This window comes from Oreochromis aureus, linkage group 23 (genome assembly GCF_013358895.1).
Source record: "Oreochromis aureus strain Israel breed Guangdong linkage group 23, ZZ_aureus, whole genome shotgun sequence".
In the NCBI taxonomy this organism is placed as follows: Eukaryota; Metazoa; Chordata; class Actinopteri; order Cichliformes; family Cichlidae; genus Oreochromis; species Oreochromis aureus.
The window spans coordinates 26,086,234-26,106,184 of record NC_052963.1 but is presented as its reverse complement, the minus strand read 5'-3'; the positions used below and the strand labels follow the sequence as shown (position 1 = coordinate 26,106,184).

At 39.2% G+C, this 19,951-nt stretch overlaps 1 protein-coding gene across 1 annotated transcript; it reads left to right on the top strand.

The window, feature by feature from the left end:
- The first annotated feature begins 697 nt into the window (after nucleotides 1-697).
- On the top strand, nucleotides 698-18,264 carry alkal2b (ALK and LTK ligand 2b). Its single transcript, XM_031735336.2, has 6 exons — nucleotides 698-1,214; nucleotides 1,951-2,153; nucleotides 11,436-11,489; nucleotides 12,262-12,342; nucleotides 14,711-14,786; nucleotides 17,568-18,264. The coding sequence occupies exons 2-5, from the start codon at nucleotides 1,961-1,963 to the stop codon at nucleotides 14,773-14,775; spliced, it is 393 nt and encodes a 130-aa protein (XP_031591196.1). The 5' UTR covers nucleotides 698-1,214; nucleotides 1,951-1,960; the 3' UTR covers nucleotides 14,776-14,786; nucleotides 17,568-18,264.
- The last annotated feature ends 1,687 nt before the right edge of the window (nucleotides 18,265-19,951 follow it).

Sequence of the window (19,951 nt, the reverse complement as noted above, 5' to 3'; positions counted from 1 at the left end):
TCTCACCCTCCGATTCAGATCCACAGCTGTTAAAATAACAGTTGTTCAAAATGTTGAATTAAGTTTAAAATTTGAGATACTTTCACTTATGAATGTCAAAAAAGAAGAAAAAAGAGTAGCAAAAAACTGAATGAAATTTACTTTGAGTTTAAATGTAAAATAGCAAAATGCTGACTATAGAATATAAAAATATGTTTGTTTTTCTAAAAACTTGCTGCAGGTCAAGATTTTAAAAGTGACTTAAACCCTAACCCTGGGATATTTTCTCTTCTGCTTCTATTGAAGGTGGGTCTGCTCTGGCCGTTAAATAGCTGTAGTTAGCTGTAGTTCTGGTTCAGTCAGTCACTTGAAACCAGGATCACTTATATTTTCCTCATTGAAAACCATTTGTGTAACACAAATGAACACACAGTACCACTGTAACAGTTCGTCTAAACAGCAAACGAGAAAGCCCAGAAACTGATCAACTCAGAGGAGAGGAGGTGAGGAGGAGACGCACAAAGCATTTTTCTTTCCATCCACTGAGAGGGAGTGGTGCACCGCTGATGTCTGCAGGCAGAAACTCATCTGTCATCTTCTGACTGTGCGCGGGTGTATGTGTGTGCGCATGCTAGCTGCCCAAACGCACGCACCTCCCTCCTCCTTCTCCTCCTCCTCCCGTATTTCCGTAATCTGTCGGAGTTGCGCGTGTGGAGAGTAGAAGACACGGAGGATTATTTCCACAGAGGAAAGAGCGCGTGGCACAGAGCCGATCCCACTGGTCGACAGAGGAGCGGAGGTCAGCAAGTGTCCCGGGCTGCAGGTGCTTCGTGCCAAACGCTTCCAGAGTGTGTCCGAGTGTCAAGAATTCTTCTCTTCGGTCCGCAAAGCAGAGGAATGACCCCGTCCAGCTGTCTGCCAGCTGCTGCTGCTGCTGCTGCGAACAGGACCAGATGAGGATGAGGAGGAGGGGGCTCCCTCAGCTCCACGCGCTCCGTCAAAGTTCAGCGCTTTTCTAAGATGCCACCGGCCTCTGGAGCTCGGCACGCGGTTCGGCTCGAAACTAACCCGGGATAATAAAACACGCACAAAGAGACAAGAAAACACATCAGAAAGCAGAAGTTTAGTAATTATCCGGCGGGAGGAGCCCGGGAGGGAGAGCCCGGGATCAGAGAGCGGTGCGCCGGGGAGCAGAGGCGCACCGAGGCGCTCCAAGAGCCGCACAGGGAAGAGAGGTGAGGTTAAGTGTGTGAGCTGAGGGAGCAGCCGAACTGTGAAGAAGTTTGTTCGCAGACAGAAAACTTCTCCTAGGCGTAAAATGTGACATGTTAAACAGTTTTCTGTAATAACTGCAGGATGTGTGAGGGTGACGCTTAGTTTTGAATGTAAAGTGCAGCGAGAACATTAAACGTGTTTTTACTGGGTCATATTTTGCATTCATGTTTGCGGGTTTAGGAGCGAAACTACTGCTGGAAACTCATTTTTACTTCAGAATCATTCAAGGAGTTTACCGCATTTAATGAATCAAAAGCAAACATAAAACGCGCCTCTTTTTAAACTTTAATCTTTAACTAAACCCTGGGAAAACGTTATTACTTGGATTTTTTGAAGCAGTAAACTCACGTTAGAATCACGCCTTTTCTTTAAATAGACAGCAGTAATTTATTTTTTTTTTTAGATAAATGTGTTTTATTTCAGGTAAGTTTGGTTTTATTAAAATAGGAAATGTTTCATTAGAAGTTCATTTTTGATCATATCACATGATCTTTATTTTTCATTACAAAAAAGTTTGATTCAAAGTCTCTCTTATGACCTAAAAGCTGTTAAATCCACAGTTGGGTCCACAAGAGTCCTGATGAAGATCATGTGATTCTGTCAGAAGATCCAGCACGTGGAAGGAAACGGGTTTGGCTCCTTGGAGGAACATTAATTATTATAAGATATCTGAACTTTGCTCATCTGCACCTTCAGGTCCGCGGTGATGCTGCTCGCGCGGCTCACGCTCCTGTCCGCCCTCCTCCTCCTCCTCCTCCTGCTGCTCACCGAGGCGGCCCTTCGCCGAGGCTCCGCCACGCAGACGGACAGCCGCAGCATGGTGGAGCTGATCGGCCGGTACCCGAGGACGAGGACGGAGACGCCCGGGGGAGTACAGCATGGGTCGCAGCACGGACTGGGTCAGTACTGATGGCGCAAACAGTGAGATAACATCGTAATCACGCCGCGGTCTGCGGTTTCTCTTTGAACTTTGGAAGTCATTCATCCATTCAGAGTCAAAAAAATATGAATGAGTGCAGAAGCAAAAGGCTGCAGGGCGTCACGTCCTGTTGGGCCCCTGCTGCTGTAATTTCACTAAATCCTTTGATTTAGGAGGAGCATAAACCTGTTGTGTCCCCCAAGAGACCCTCTCAGGGTCTAGATGGGGCTTTTTTTAGCACAAAAAAGCTGATTCTAAACTGCTAAATTAAACTCCTGAGGTGGTTTCATTCATACTCCAGTGAATTAAAATGTGTGTCAAAGGACTGTTCTTTATCCATTTGTAAACCACGATGCTTATCAGGCAGTCACATTTATCCCATGACCCTTTTTAGGGAGCTACCCCCTAAACTTGACTCTTACTTTCAGAGTTACACTCACCTCTACATGAAGTGCTCTAACTACTCATAACTGTCAAAATTGCCCTTCTGCACATCCTGAGACTCAACATTTGCACGAAACCGCGCCCTGACGCCAGTCCAAATGTAGCAAAGTGTAACTTCAAAGTTAATAACTGAACTTAAAGGTTTTTAATTTTAGCCTACGATAATCTGCTAGTACAGATATATCACTAAGATCCATCCATCAATTTTCTGCCAATGATCGGGGTTCGGGTCACGGGGGTAGCAGTTTGACTAAAGTAGTATGTAGTATCTAGTATGACTAAATATTTAAATGGCGCTGTCCCTGCTAGTGAGCACCAGAAATGCAAGGAATAAAATAATTATGAATCTCCAACCTGCCATTCATCCATTCTCTTTGACCTGTCCTCATGAGGGTTGCGTGAAGGCTGAGACCGAGTCCAAACCAAAAAACCGGGGGCACATGAGAAACAGAACAACGCCCCCCAAAAGGCGTGTGTGTGCATGTGTGTGTGTATGTGTGTGTGTGCCTGAGCGTCTGGCTCGGGCAGCAGATACCCGCAGACAATGGGACTGGAGGCCAGCAGCCGAAGTGGAGAATTGTGAGTCCTGGCGGCTCTGGCTCCGGAGTTTCGGGCACTGGTGGTGTGGGCGGTGCTGACTCCAGCTCGGACAGAGCAGGATCAGATGACATAATGCAGACCTCTGGCTCAGACTGCTGCCCCCAGGTCCAGGCTGGGGCTGCGCAGGACACACAGTCTGTTTCTCCGACAACTGCAGCCAGTGTTCAGGCCTGGCCACTCTGGGAAAGAGGCGGGGAATTCTGAGCATCGTTGAGGTGGAAAAGTTGGCTTGAGGTGACAGGTGACAGGTTGAATCCATGCAGTCTAATTGCTGGAGGACCAAGTAAAGGCAAGGCAGCAGATGGAAAAACATGGTGCCTACGTGGACCCCCTACAGCCAGTTGAGCTCCACAGAAAATGTGTTCATACTACCTGCTCCTTCCTCATAACCATGAGGAAGAACGCGTCAAAGAACAAAGGGCAATGCAGACAATATGTACACAAAGAGGATAACGAGGGAAACAGGCCACAGGTGGGAACATAGCTGACAGTAATCTGACTGATAAGACAGGAGAAGCGAAACTGAACATAATACACATGAAACAGGAGACTATCAAAATAAACCAGGAACTAACACACACAGCGACTCTGAGACGTGGGATAAACAGAACAAATAACCAAAGCCAGAAAGTAGAAATAAAGTCAGATGCACTAGAGGACACTAAAGCAGTGACACTTAAGTCATCTCTTAAATGAACAGAAAGAATCGTGAGTCCACAACCAATTCAAAACGCTGTGTCAGACACCCAGGACCATGACAGGCGAGAGGCGGGGTACACGCTGGACAGATTGCCAATCTGACGAGGGGCTAGGACATAGAGACTGACAACCATTCGCACTCATATTTACACCTAAGGGCAATTTTAGAATTACCTAAATAACCCAACCCCAGTAGTTACAGATAATTGTTGATTCTTGAGTGTTAACGAGTTCCTCATTACAAAAAGGCAGCACCCTCTTCTCTGAAATGAAGGTGCAAACAAGCTAAGAGCTACTCAGAGCTCTACAGACCATCATGGTGCAGCTGCGTAGTGTCACCAGTGGGCGGTGTCAACAGTACCAATAATGGGTCTGCATTTGTTTGTGCTGCTATTCGACAAGATTAGACAGGAAAGAGCCTAAAAATAATAAAATAGTCTATGACAACCACCGTCTTGAGGTTTCTCAAGCTGCATCAACAACTGAAGCAATTTACTTGTCACACATTGCTTTGAAGCTAACAAACTCACTTGTAGAAGTTCCAGGTTTCTGTTGCCTAGGTGATCTTCTAATGTATTTGCTACCAGGGAATATGTCAATCAACAGTGTTCTTCACTCTGATTGGTGGTCGCTACAGTCGTTTCCCTGGAAGCTGAGAAAAGTTTATCTCATCCCACCTACTTCCCATCACCAGCAGTTATTTCACCCATGGTTGCTTGAAGTCGTGGCGTGTCATTCACTTATCTGGTGATCACATTGTTGTGAATTGCTTCCAGTGCATATGCAGCTTCAGGTAGCTTTATTGATCTGTCATAGAATCACTGCAGTCTGGCTGTACACTGCAGGCTTTTTGGAGGACAGCACGTAAATATATCTGTGATATTTGTATGCTGATAATCCTCGGCTCTGCATAGTGGAAGCTTAGAATATTGGACACCAACGCTGGACTATAAATCCAACATAAGAAAGATGATAGCTCCAGGGACTAATGTGGTTCTGTAGCGCTTTGGTCCAGATGACAAACGGTTGTATGTAAACTGTGTCAGAGCAAAGTTTAAAATACTAATTAAAGAACACTGAAAAATATGATCGACAGTTTAAAATGGATTTCAAATACAGTCTAAATATTTGTACAGACATAGTTTATTACATTGGGCTTCGATTTGACTTTCCTGGAATTTCCTGACTTTACGACCGGTCGATTAGTTTGTTTTTTCCTCCCATTTACTCAACTCTTAAAATAGCTACAAGGAACATACCCAAATATAATGTATATTATCTTTTCAGATTATAAATTTCTTCTACAGGTTTGCTTGCTGGGTTAGAGCCAGTCAAAAGCCAAACGTGAGGAGCATTATTGTTTTTCTGGATACAATTTGTATATGAAGTAAGGCAGGGAACCTTTTGTTAAACAAGAATTTGATTTTTTGGGGGGTTTTTTAGTAGTCTGGTCATTATTTGTGAAAGAAATGTTGAATTTGTTATTTGATTTAATTTCGATCTATTATTTATTAATTATTTATTTAGTTGGGGCTTTGAGTACCACCAAGTGAATGCCATTTAATAACATTATTTTCAGGAAAAGACAAACATCTCAACAGTGGATATCTCCAAAACTAAGCAACTGACACTAAAACAATCTAGATGGATAAACAGCATCAAGGGACAGAGAAAAAATTTGTAAATTTGTCACGTTAACAATGTCTTTGCATGCAGGACTTCTTTTATTTTTAATGGAACACTTTGAGACTAGTCTGTTTTGTAAGAGTTCTCAAGCTAAACAGATTCAGTTTATGTGAAACAAATGAAAGAAAAAGTAAAACTCCACCGTAGACTGAAACATTGTCTTGTGTGATGAACAGCAGAAAATCCAAATATTTCTGTTTGCGTGAACAAACCAAAAGCAATGTCACAGAGAAATCTGAGTGAGGTCCATTCATCTCCAGCTGGTGCCGAAAAGGCAGAAATGCCTCAAGAGTGACGGCGCAATCAGTCAGACTTGCAGCCGTTTGCGATCTTTTTGTTGTTTGGATCAGCAAGACAAATCCCTCTTAAATCTTCAGAGCATTTACAGCTGGCTCCATTAGAGCTGCGAGCTGAGGCCAGACCCTTAAAGGAACTTTTGTGAGGATGATTTTAACAGAGCAGACTGCTGCCATCATTTGGTCCTCTGCACATCTGAGGAACTATCAGCCAGGGTACCTCTTAAAGGATCATTTTATCTTTTGGCATCATTTTAAGCCAATATTTCTCTTTTGCAAAGCTTTGTATTTAGTAGAATCAAACCACCCCTACACAAATTTTGTGGAATAACTGTTACAGGGGTCCACTCTCACCTTGTGTGTGAAAAAAGTTCAGCAGAGAAAATGTATTCGATTTTAGAAAGGACTGCATCGTGTGAACAATACATTAGGATTTAAAAGTGTTTAAAAACAGCAGAAAGTAATTTAGTCTCACAACAGGAACAGTTTAAGGCTTTAATGATGTTACAAGTGTGTCCACTTTGTACTTTATGACTCTGATGTCAGAGTCATAAATGTAAATTATTTTGGCTTAAAGTATCTACATTACCCTGTCAGCAGACTTCCCAACATGCTTTGTTAGTGTTAAAAAAACGTTAGAAAATCAACATGGTGAAACAACACTGCATGCATAGATCAAACACCACAAAAACTGCCTGGAAGCAACTCAAGAAAAATATCAACAAGTGTAAAAAACTTCCCAGATTCATTCAATCACCTGCGGGTTGCACTAAAACAAGCCTGACCCACCACTACCAGACTGGCAGCTTAGGAGGGGGTGACCATGTTGTAGCTGATCCATCCAATGACTGATCCTTTTCCACAGTTCCACTCAGCTTTTGAGAGTTTAATTTGAAAATGATTCATAGTTCAGAGCTGGAAAAAAACATAAAATTTTGCACTCTCTACAAAGCAGGCAAAGGGGTCCAGCAGTAAAACAGTGCAGATTAATAAATAGAGCTTCTTGTTAGAATCAGCCTCAGCGCCGTGTTCACATTTAACTTTTAGCCTCTGGGATTTTATTCTCCAGCAGACATTTGGACTATTGTTTACTCTATTTAATCCTTTTCCTCCCCATGTCGTCCGGGTACTGGAATGGGCCTTATGTTTTATTAGAATGTGACCCGCTGCCATTTATCTTGAAATTTGTCAAGTGTGACAACACAGGACTTTTACTTTTTTAGCCATGATGTTGTTACTTTTGCTTAAACTCTTAATCCTTTCCACCCTGTGAGACTGTGAACAAGCTGGATTAGATGTATGCACCGCTTGAGCTGCAGTTCAGTTGAGTTCTTTTAATAAAGGCTCAGTGTCACTGATTTATGATTATTACGCTGTTATCCAGTCTGATCTTGTGATGGAAGCAAAGAGATTTGCTTGTAATAATAACTCTCATGAGTGTTGAACAAGATTGTTCAACTTCTAGTTCCAGCTTGTGAATTTGGGATTTTTTTGCTAACAGAAATTCCTCAAACTCACTTAAGGCTTTAAAGGTGTTATTAGCAGACCCATGAGGTTTTAATAGCCATCTGTATAACAGTGAAACAGGTGCTGCTGCAAATGATTTCAGGACTCTATGCTGTCTTATGGCTTTCTGTACAATGTTTTGGATAAAAGTATTAGAAATAAGTCCTTTAATGTCTAAGATTGAGTCCTTCTATCAATCATAGAGATCCTGGACCTCCAAATGTTATAGAAGACCAGATTCATGGGGTTTTTTGTTCATCTAAATTCCTAATAACGATAAATATATTTGCTCCTATTTTTATTTCATTTAAATCCCAGAGCGTTTAACTTCATAAATTGCCAAAGAACAGAAATATGACAGAATAAATGACTTCAGGCCTGTCAGTGGGGTTTCCACATCAGTGTGACCTCCATTTATTCAGCAAAGAAAACTAGTGAGACATGTTTGACCTTTTCAATGTCTGTTGAGAAATGAGGGTAACTCTGCAGCTGAACTTGTAAGTTCCTTGTGTTTAAAACAACAGTCTTGCTGGTGTATCAGCAAGGTCATGTCACAAGTTTGGCCTTCAGGAGTTTTTACATCTGTTTCATATTTCTGTGATTTTTTTTTATGCTTGAGTCAGATGAGAATGTGAAGCCTCCCAGTTTCTTCCACTGTGTTTTGAACAAAAAATGAGCCGGAGGCTAATAGGATCCAAAATTTAGCAATAACAACTCTACAGGGAGACAGGGAAGTGAATTTTAAAATAAAAAATAAATATTAAAATTACATAGAATTAAATTACGTTGACATTGAAATAATTAAACAACAATTAAACATAAAAGAAGATGAGAAGAAACGCCAAAAGCTTCAGTATGAGGTTAAGTGACTGGACTCTCTGGTGTTTTTCAAACCTAAACACAACAGTCATACTCCATGAACAACCTGAACATGAAAAACCCAGATTCTGCTTTTCTTAGACTCTGTCAGCAACACTTTGAATTTAGTAATAAAACCAATAAACATTTGACTACAACTGAAGATTCAATTACTTACCACATTCAGAAATGACTACTCCAGTCTAAAGTCCCCTGATCATAAAACAATACATACAAATGCCCATTTTTGATGAGAAATTTTTCCTTTTAATTCTCTCCTTCTAACTCACTCAAAAGGGCGGAAATCTTATTCACGATGATCCATATGTTTAAGCTGGCAAAGACCTTTCCTGCATCTCTCCCCGTTTATCGAGGCTTTGGTAGGTACTGTCTTGTGGCCCCCTGTGGCCAGTTACTGATCTATATTTCTTTAAACTCTGTTGTCTCACAGCAAGAAGTTCCTGAGTTTGACTCCACAGTTTGTATGTTCTCCCCGTGTTTGCATGGGTTCTTTCTGGATACTCCAGCTTCCTCCCACAGTCCAAAGACATGCAGTTAGTAGGTTTAGGCTAATCGCTGCACGTAGGTGTGAATGTGAGTGTGAATGTTTGCATGTCTCTCTGTGTCTCTGTGTTAAAATGCCTTCAGCATGTGTTATCACTATGACACAAATGTCTAGATTATGAACTGTAGTAATGGTATCTTATTATCACCAGTATTATTTGCACATTTCATATAATTATTTGCCATTTCACAGTATCATAAAAATTAGTCTATATGCTGATGACATTTTGGTATATGTAACCAACCATCCTTCCATCTCCCTCCAGTCAGGTCACAGTCTGATTTACAACTCTGGCAACGCTTCTGGATATTCCATTACCAAATTCTTTCTCTAAACTCTTTGGATTGAGATACTCGACCCATTAATACATCGGAATCCAGGCTTAAACAAAGTCCAATGAAACTGTATATTTAAACTCTGTTTGCATGACTCTTGTTAATCCATCACTAGGTTCCTTCTTCTCCCTCAGTTTAACACTCAATATATATTTTACAATACAAAGTCAAAAGGCCCTCAGTTAAAATAACTATGGTCCAAAAGCCCAAACAAACAATATCTAAAAGTTTTCCTACTACTTCGGTGCCTGGGAGGCTCGGTATATTCAACACCGGACAAACAGCTCCCCTTCTGTCTGGCTTGATATTGAACAGATCATCTGTAAAGGTGTCAAGATAACTCTGTTCACACCCACAGCTGCTTCAGATTTGACATCATGAATACCACTGTCACTGCCTGGTGGAGTCTATCTCCTTCTACTTCCACTCCTCTCTGACATTAGTAATACATCAACTTTTCTGCATGGACACAGAGAGGAGTAAGCAGCCTAAGGCACCTTCTTTTTCAGTGGCAGCTTTCTCAACAAAAACCCAACATAGAACCCAACCGCTGTCACAACCACTGTATAATTGGAGTAAGAAAGATAAACAGATTTACAAACTCTTTCTTTCATCTCACCCTCAATACTACTTCAATAACAATAGATGACTGGATTTGAAATTTGAATATACATCAAACACAAACCAGTTGACACATAAAACTCTTAAACCTGCCTAACCTAAATTGTCCTCTACGCCTCTTGCCCATGTTAACAGAGCTATGGGCAAGAAAACTGTATTATTTATCAGTATTATCAGTATTATTTTTACTTTCATAATCCCTCATAAATCTGCTTTGAAGTCAAAGAGGAAAGATAATCCTTGTTAGTGCAAAAATTGCTTGAGAATAGTTGTATATTTCAGTTTCTTTCAGCATCCAGCGATAGCTGTCTGTGCATCCACTGCAAAGAGCTACTCATATATAATTTTGCTTGGTTTCACATTTATATACTCTCAAATATACTCTCAAGTTCTGCATAATGAAAACGACACAACTATTTGTTGAAGATGTCATTTTGAATGAAAGTAGTACAGGTAAGATTCAACTAGTATTGCTACTGTGGGTAAAGGGGAAGGAAACAGTAGCAGTGTCATATTGTTTAGGTATTTAATCTATATCTGTGTATTGCATTTTAAAATTGGATTTTAGTAGATGTATACACTATGGTCAACTGGAATACCTCTAAAGTTAATGTCTGATACAACACGACTTAAAGAGAGTTTAACATAATGAACTTTGAGTGTCATGTGAATACTGTCTATAGAAAAGCTCACCAGTGCGTGCACTTTTATCAAAATCTTTATGGGGGATTTTTGTGTTGATGGTTTTTATGAGAACAACTGTTCTTACATTCTCATTTTTTCTGATGATACAAGTTACTGAACATGAAAAACAAAAATAGACTGAAAAGTATAGTCAAAGTGTGCAGCAAAATTTCAGGTATTACCTTGAATGTTCTTCATTATATGAGATGAGGACTTTGAAAAAGGCCCACTCACCCAATACTGATGCACACCTTATCTAAGGCTCAGTCGTACAACCTCCTTGAAACCACAGGTCTGTCTATTCCACCCTGTTGGTTGGAGAATGGTTGCTGAAAATTGTTGGCTGTCCACAGGTGAAACTGAAGAGTACTTTAAAGGCGTACAGGTTCAATTTTTGTCTTTTGTCATTTTCACAGCTTCAGGACCTCTTCAGTACAAGTAGTTGGCAAGTGTGTGCAGACAAACTGCGAGCAACACCGGTAACCTGCCAGTGATCAAAGCAAGACGTTTACTGTGCGATACATTATACGTCTTTGTAACCAATTTCACCAAGTGACTGCCCAGCAACCACTCGACAGCCGGTTAGAGAAAAGATTATTTTTTTTCCCCAAAAGTGAAAGAGTGGTTCCTAGGGGATCGCTGACTGATCTCTGGGCCTGTGGGTATGGTATATTTATTGGTTATTCATAACCATTTCCTTCATAGTTGTCTGATTTCTGTACAACCAAATGCGCCTAGAGGATAAAAAAGGTATCCCTCACCATTTTACACCCTTATAATAAATACAGCACTGTGAGCATTTGGGCCCATTCCCACTTGGTCTAAATATGTTATGTGTCTGGAAAAAACCTATTAAATCAAATTGAGGCATAAACAGACTCCAGTATTTGTCTATACTATTATATGCTGCTGTTATTATAGCGACTGCAGTGTTGTTCTGTTATCTTAGATTTTTATTTGTTTTCCAGAGGCTCATCCCAAAGACCCACACAGCAAGCAAAATTTCATCATACACCTGACAGGTATGAAAACCATAAGACCACAGGTGTTTGGAGAGTTATACAATGTCATTTGGCATCCTCATGATGAATGAGGTGAGGCCTTCACTGGAAAAGACACTATGTGGAGAAGGTTTAGACACATCATCATTGCTCCTAAACCTGCTTATATCGCTTAGCATTAATGATGCCTTCACAGTGACTCCTGACATGTGCACTAATATTTGTTTTTAATTCAGTGCTGACATTCAGCCTCTCACTCAGCCTCTGTAGGATTCACTTTTTATATCCAGTAATGCTACAAATAACCTTTTTAGTTTAGCATTAAAACACTTTTCTCATATTCTAACTTTTAAAAATGATGCTGCATCAAATTTTAAAATTAAATGACATTAAATATATATATGTATATACATATATATATATATATATGTAGGTGTGTTTGTATAAGATTTCTCATTTAAATATAGGTTTTCACTGATTTGCAGATCGCTGTATTCTCTTTATTTACAAATTATTGCATACTGATTCCCAACTTTTTTTTGTTTTTGAAAGAGCATTGAACAGAAAAGTGTTTGTGGGCTACAGTACTTTATCATATAGAGTCCAAATTTTAGTAGCTCAAAGCTTATTGGATGCTTGGCTGCCAAATCTTTCATTTGCAGCCAGAACTAGTTGTGGTTACAAGACCACCAACACTGCCTTTCTTAAAGTACTCATAGCGCTTTCTACAAACAAAGCTCATCATTGTGTTGACTTTTAATGCCTGACTTACCACTTTTCTTTCTCTCCTCAGGTCCTCTATACTTCAGCCCAAAGTGCCGAAAACAGTTCCACCGACTGTACCACAAAACCAGGGACTGCACAGAGCCAGCCTGTGAGTCTTTTAATTGTCTTATCCTGAAAAAAGTGAAAGCTGAAGTAGTGAAATTACTTGCACTAGCTTCTTAAAAGTTAATATTTCTATATGTTTTTGTATGTAGGCTTAAAATCGACTTAACCGACAAGAATTAACCAATAATAACAGAAAACATTTGTTCATTTCACCCTCTCGTTTCTCTGGCAAAATTTTAAAGAACGGAAAAAAAACCCAAGTTTCCGAAGTAGACTGAGGAGTGTACGAGTGTCCAGGACTGAATATTTGGGGAAAAGGAAAATATGTCAAATATGTAAATAAATTCAAGAAATATCTTACAAGTTATGTCTGGATCCTGTCATATTTTGCTTCAAAACATATTTAGCAGAAAAGTAGGATTGGATTGAAAGAGCAAATCCTCCACCAAGGTCAACGTCCTTTTTCCACACGTTAAAGGAAAATGATTCAGTAGCAAAATAAAATAGATTCTTCCTTTGGTCATGCTTTGCTTCTCTGCCAAGTTTCTTGAAATTTAGCGCCTGTTTTTAACACACACACACACAAAAATGTTGTTTTTTCCTCCATATGAGGACTCGTGCTTCTATGAGACATTCTCAGCCCACAGAACTTTAAACATGAAGTCTAAAACAGTCTGAACCCTCAAAACCCTACATCACTAGAGTAGTGATGTGGGCAAAAACAACGTCTCATCTTTAAACAGGAATTCATCCACACAAAGGCACCAAATGATTTGAGAGTCATACCAATGATTGCTGGTTAGATTCCTTCCTGTTAGTGTGTGTCACAGTGATGTGTTGCTGCAGGAGTTTGTTGAGATTGAAAAAACAGGATAAGACGTGTTTTAACACACAACCACACTGTGTTACACTGTTATCAGTGTAATCATGTCAGAACAGCATCAGCTCTTATGATATTAAATCATGCATGTAGCTTTTTGTTTTTCTTGGAGAGAGTGAGTGTATGTGTGGATGGAAATATGTGTGCCCAAGCAAGTTTGTGTACATCTGCCTTTGTGAGGACCACTGTGAGATTTAAGGCTCGCGATTGAGCCTGATTTATTAATTGTGAGGACACTCAGACATGTAGCGTACATCCATAATAATTCTCATTTAATACCCACATTGATTAGAATATTCTCTTTTTCCTATTGCCCTGAACCATTAGTTGTATCATTAGTCATACACTTTATTTGTACAGGTGCACTTTTCCCACTTTCATTTGATGCCTACCTGGAACGTTTTGTTGTTTTACAATAAAGTTTAAACAAGTGAGCTGTAGTAGCCGGAGTCTCCTTGGATTAAAGTATCTAAACAAAGGTTTTCACAGAGATACAGCTAAATATGTGAATGTGTTTGTGTGTGTATGCATTTGTGTGGAGGCAGTGGCAGGCATGTTAAAGGTGAACGCTACAGGAGCTGTGGAGGTTCAAACTTGTTCAGAGGCTGTTTACACAGTAAATCCGTCGGTTTATTGGCTGGATGTTTGTCAGACGACAGAGAAGAAAAAATGTTTATCTAAGTTCAAGTTTCTTATCTCATTCACATCTGAAGTTGATGTCATTGTGAATTCATGGTGGTGACTTTGGAAATTAGCTTTATTGCAGCATCTATACAAACAGTGCAACCAAGAAGGTGCCCATACTTTAGTTATGGGCACCGTCTTGGTTACAGAGGTTACAGAAGAGTTTTTTGTGTTCCCTAAAATATTGAGTTTTTGACCTGGTTTGTTCAAGAGGGAAAGTTTATGTCTTCTCATTGCAGACTTTCAAGGTTAACGAGCAGATACGTTACTAGGACAATCAAAGGATGTATGGGGAGAGTTTTGTACTGAACTAAACACAATAAATACAAATACATCAGAGGTTAAACCTTGATAGTCCTACATTTATGCATAATAATATATAATATAGTAGATTGCTTTCAAGACAGTAGTTTATTTTCTACCCAAACTTCACTGCTTTGTAATTATGTCTACAAATAAAATCTTTAAACAAGCACATACAAACTCACATTTAAGTTAAATCAATTAGGAAATTAGTCTTGTGTGGAAAACCATTCATTTTTAAAAGGGTAGTATTCTCACAGAGTACTTAAACACTTTTGTTCATGACAAGTCCAAGTAGAACAAGTTTTTCACTTTATTAATAGTTACATTTTGGTGATGTATGACCAATTACTGCTATCAGCATTAGTCAAATCGGATGGCTTGTCTTCTAGCTAACAGTTCCTCTTGTTATCAGTCTTCACGCTCAGCTAAGCTAAACATCTCGTGACACTGCAGCTGCAGGTCGTGTTTGGTTTTGGAAATTTAGTAAATGGATTTTTTTAAGCAGCAGTTAAACACAGTGTGTTGTTTTGCTTCTCTACAGACTATAAAAGATGTGCTCGTCTCCTGATTCAACTGGCCAAGAGCCCTCGCTGTTCAGAGAGATAAACAGACAAATGGTAAGACCGACAACTGCATAGATTTTTGAACTTTTATGGCTATTCATACTACACCAAAGTAATCAACTAACAGAAAAACTATTAAATGACAGGAAAATGTTAGTTCTGGGTTTTTCTTTACCTCTGTCACAATTGTGCTCATGATGTGATCTCTGTAGGATGTCCATTTCTAGAAAGAGTCAACAACAGTCCTGAATTTTCTCCATTCACAGACTGCTTGTCATATTGTCTTGCCTTTTTTCAGCTTCATTCATCTTTTTATGATCAAAGTATAACTTTAGCTATGGCAAAGCGGCAGCCTTCCACTTCTAATCTTATTTTCTTTCGCTTGAACACCTGCCTTGAAGTAACTTTCTAATTAAAAAGGGCTTTACTTTCTTTTTGCATACTGGACTATTGTCATTAATGACATTTTGATCTATAGTGTTCATAAACTTTTTTTTCTTGCAGCTTTGCCTCATGATAAATATTTAAATTGTTAATACTCCTTTTCTTACATTTCAATCTGAACCCCAAAGGCAGGAAATAGCAGTTAGAGGAAATATATACAGGTCAAAGTTTAAAGCTGTTAGAAGCAGTAATGAATAGATGTTATTGATGAACTGTTAGGTTTTAAAGTCTGATGACAGAAACCTACCAAGGAAGCTGATCGTTCCCAAGGCTAAAGAAAGAAAAAAATTTTGTTGTTTGTTGACGCACTCAAGAAGACCGACTAAAACGCAGTATTAACAGCATTATCTGAAATCACTAAGGGCGCAAAGCACAGGGCAAGCTTCCAGTGAGCAGCCATTTCAGTGCAGACCACAAGACCACAGAAGAAGAACATAAACAGCCCCAATACAATGTGACCATTGTTAGGCTTATATCTAGCACCCAAATAACTACAGAGATAAGTTCAGACAGAGTTTAACACAAAATGACCCTGAGACTAGCAGAAGTCTGTAGAATATGAGGAATCAAGAGAACCTAAAAAATGGTTAAGAAGCCTTAAAATAAGAGCGCTTCAATCAGATGGTAATATTTCAGAGCCCCAAGAGCTATAGAATTGGTAAATATGGATTAGACATAATGTAAAGTGATAAAAACAGATACAATCAAGGAAAAACATGACAAAAAGTTGTTTTAAAAAAGATTTCAATTAAACAACCAAATGTTAATGGCATTGTGACAACAAGTTGGAAATCATTACTGTATAGACAGTAGAACTTATAGCACAGACTTGCATACTGGTTACACTTGCTGACGATCAGTTAGTGAGGTTCTATTTAGCTAATTTTATGACCTAGCAAGGGCTAGATTTTTTATTATGTCATTTTATGTAAAACCTTAGAACCGACAGAGGCCATACTACTATGTTCCAATTAGAGTCAAAAAGGATAATAAGTTTTAAAGCAGTCCTTTGAAACCATCATCTATGGTAACCATGTGGGTAGTCAGGCATAAAGACCTTAGGGAATCATCTAAACAAGAATTTAGTGACCAGTATTGAGATCCAGTGTATCTTTGTATTGATTGTAGAACATTAAAGTAAGATAGATATCATTGCAAGGCTTTATGGTGACGGGACCAGATGGAAACCATTTGTCTCCAATGCTGATACTTGAGGTAAATGAACAGGTACTCATTTAGCACTTTTCTACTCTACCTGAGCAATCAAATTTATTAAGTTATTCATTCAAAAAAATCATACTTAATGTCACACTATTCAAATATTTCATTAGGCCAAATTTATGGCTCTCTCCTTTCAATGGCAGCAGTGCCTTAGGCAGTGAGACTTTTACATCAGCCAATGCCAAATAGCTCATGGTGATTTGTTAACACACCAACAGTGTTGTTCCTAATAAATGGAAAAGCTTAATAATCTGTACCACTCAGGAAAAAGTGAGCTGCTGGTAATGTTGATTAATTTTCAGAATCAAATTTTCCTTTTGAAAAAAATATTAAGTTGTCTAATCAAAATTAAAATATTCATTGACAGGCATATTTCCCTGCGACCTTGAAAGGGATAAGCGGAAGCGAATGGATGGATGGACAGGCATATTTTTCACTAATGGATAATTTTTAATGCGGAAGTAGCGGGTGCATTATTTAAGATGGCCAGCAGGGGGCAGCAACTCTGGTTGCAAAAGTACTATTATTGTAGTCTATGAGAAAATAAGCCAATGGCTCCCTTGGCTTATTGACCTCCTATATGGTAGAACCAGTCTCTAAAGCCTGTAGGTGCACCCTACACTAATACCTTTAAAGCCCAGTGTCAGAAAGGGGCTGTAGAACCTGTTAAATGTGACGTTTTCAGACTTTGCAGTATGTAGACTCAGTAAAGCAAAAACCTTTTCTCATAATTCGTTATAGTTTTGAGTAAGTAGAATCTGATAAGTTTAATATCTACATCTTAAAAAGTAAAATCAAGCAGAACCTGTAAAACTTGAATAAAAAATCTTTTGTAACATGTGGAACCTGTATAACCAGTAAGATATTATTTGGAGCCTGTACGACCTGTACTTGTACTATAGACCACACAGAACCACAAGTTCTACAGAGCCTATGAAGCTGCAAACTGTCTAACTGACTCATACTAAAAACTAAAAGCCTGGATATTTTTTTTCCCTTTGTTTAATTTATAAAGTCAATATAGTACAGTTACTTGAACATGTAGCAACTGTGAGCCCCTGAAAAACTATTTGCAGTACCTTTTATCTGTGCTTATTCTGAATCCTCTTCTTCTTCAGTCTTCATCTTAGCAAAGGTTTTTCTCTACTCGTTCGTGTCTTTCTTCCACAGGCCCTGGACATGAAGTCTTGGCATACCAGGGTGCAGCAAGAAGGTTCATCCCCTCTGTTGACCAGCAGCAGAAAAAGTTATAAACAAACCTCTGAAAATCTGCTGGAGCCAGTGAGCTCAGCCGACTTGATCCACAATCGGAAATCAAAATGCATTGTTTTCTATTATATTCTACTCAGCTGTTTATCTCCAACAACCATTCACCTTGTATACACACTACAAACAGGTGTAAATTTTCTATGACAAGATTTTTGGACTTTTTCAAGCAAAAACTTGAGTTTTGTTCAACTTTGTGTAGACTCATCTCGGCATTAGTCGAATCATTTTTGCCTTTTTTACCTCTACTCTGTTCTTTGGTCTATTCCTGCTGTACTGGACAACCTCCTACACTCTACTCTACTGGTTTATAACAGAGCTATTTGGACATGGAACTGAGAGACAAAACTTACCTGGGACAAAATGTCTTCTTCAGTGTTTGGGGACTTTTTTTGGACAAAGGGCCAAGGTTTGACCTTCTATTTGAAGACGCAGGGGGAAACAAAATGGACTAAACCTCTGAGTGGATGCTGAATGTGTTTTATGTGACATCATACATAATAATTACTTATAATTAAAGTAATAATATCCCATATATTTATATTGTTAAAGCTGCAGCCCAGTGTGCAATATGTAAATACAGAAAAAGGATTAAAGATAATCATTTGATATATATTCATGCTCGTGTGAGATTTCATTTTTGCTTCTTTTTTTGCTTTTGAATCTGTAAAGTCCATGAAATTTGATTGAAAAGATCTATTTATTTTTAGGGGGGAAAAAGCTGAATGAAGAGTTTCATAAAATGCTGGTAGCCTATATTCAATAGAAAATAAAAATAATGCAATTAAAAAAAAATATTTCACCTATAGACCCGACGGCCATGAATACTATTACACTACCATTAAATTAAGTTTGGTTAGTGTCCAGAATTTTGTGAGGGTGACTTAGTTGACACACCCCTTAAACCCCCTGGATCCTGGACAGCAGCTGTGGAGTGGTAGGTCATAAAAGTAGTTCCCATTTTTAAAAAAGGGAAACTAGAGAGTTGGACCATGTGTGTCAATTATTGGAGTATCACCCTGCCCAGCTTCCCCAGGAAAGTTTATTTCATGTTGTTGGAAAGATGAATTCTTGAACTTTGTGTTCAGGCGGTACAATGTGGAATCCATCCTGGCCATGGGACAGTGGACCAGATGTTCAGCCATGCACAACGTCTGGAGGGATCATGGGAATTTGACCATGCAATCTGCATGAACGTGTGGCATTGGAGAAGGCTTACAATTGGTTTGCAAGGGGACACCTATAGGGTGTACTGCAGGAGTGTGGGGTCTTGCGTCCATTGTCATTATATAACCAAAGAGAGAGCTGTTTCCACATCCTTCACACAAAGTCAAGCATGTTTTCAGTGGATGCTGGACTCCTCCAAGCTTGTCGTTCATCTCCTGTTTGTGATTTAAATAAGGAGAGGTCAGTGTTAGAGTGTAAATAAGTGTTAGAACAGAAAAGCAGCCTAACATTTAAGAAAAGCAGGCAGATGAGTGATTACAGATCTTTATTGAAATTATGCATAAGCTTCATATTCATGGACAGGATTTGATAGCATAGCTGGCATATGGAGAGAATCCATTTTGGAAACCTCAGGATAGCATCCCTGCTTCTTACAGATCACGTGATTCTATTGGGTTTTAATCAGAGCAAGACCTTCAGCATGAACTGGACCCCTTTGCCTAGTACCAGCTGTGATGAGAGTCAGCATCTCCAAGTCTGAGACTATGGGAGTTCTGGAAAATGGTGGAATGCTTCCTCGGTTTGGAGGAGAGGGCTCCCCCAAGCGAGGGAGTTCCTCACAAGGGAGTTCGAGTATGTTTGGTTCTTATTCACATATGGTAGAAAGATTTAGTATGTGCTAGATTGGAGTATTGGTGTGGCTACAGCAGCAATGCAGTGGTGAAGAGAGACTCTTCAATTTACCAGTTCACCTTTATTCCAGCCTGAACTTATGGTCGTGAAATCTGGATATGTCCAAAAAACTAAGGTCCCAAATGCAAGCAGTCAAGATCATGAGTGTTTAGATCATTGCAGAATGGTGTTTGGTGTAGTCTTACTGAGATAAGCAAGACCTTCCCTGAAAAACACAAAGCTTGGATGTAAGCATGGGACTGGATAAGAATTTAGCGATTGGGATTCCATTATCGATACCACTCTCTTATTGGGGGTTTTATTGCAGTGTCTTTAAGAGTCACCACCATCGCTAACCAGCACATAAAAGAAATCACATTCATACAAATTAATTCAATGCTGTTTGGTCAACTGTTTATAATGTATTACAAAATTTGACTTTTCTTAAA

What these genes read in the sequence shown, in the direction of transcription:
- alkal2b (XM_031735336.2), top strand. Translation starts at nt 1,961, where the DNA reads ATGCTGCTCGCGCGGCTCACGCTCCTGTCCGCCCTCCTCCTCCTCCTC. An exon ending in TTTCATCATACACCTGACAG is followed by an intron (nt 11,490 to 12,261) that starts GTATGAAAACCA and finishes TTCTCTCCTCAG; the next exon opens with GTCCTCTATACTTCAGCCCA. An exon ending in GGACTGCACAGAGCCAGCCT is followed by an intron (nt 12,343 to 14,710) that starts GTGAGTCTTTTA and finishes GCTTCTCTACAG; the next exon opens with ACTATAAAAGATGTGCTCGT.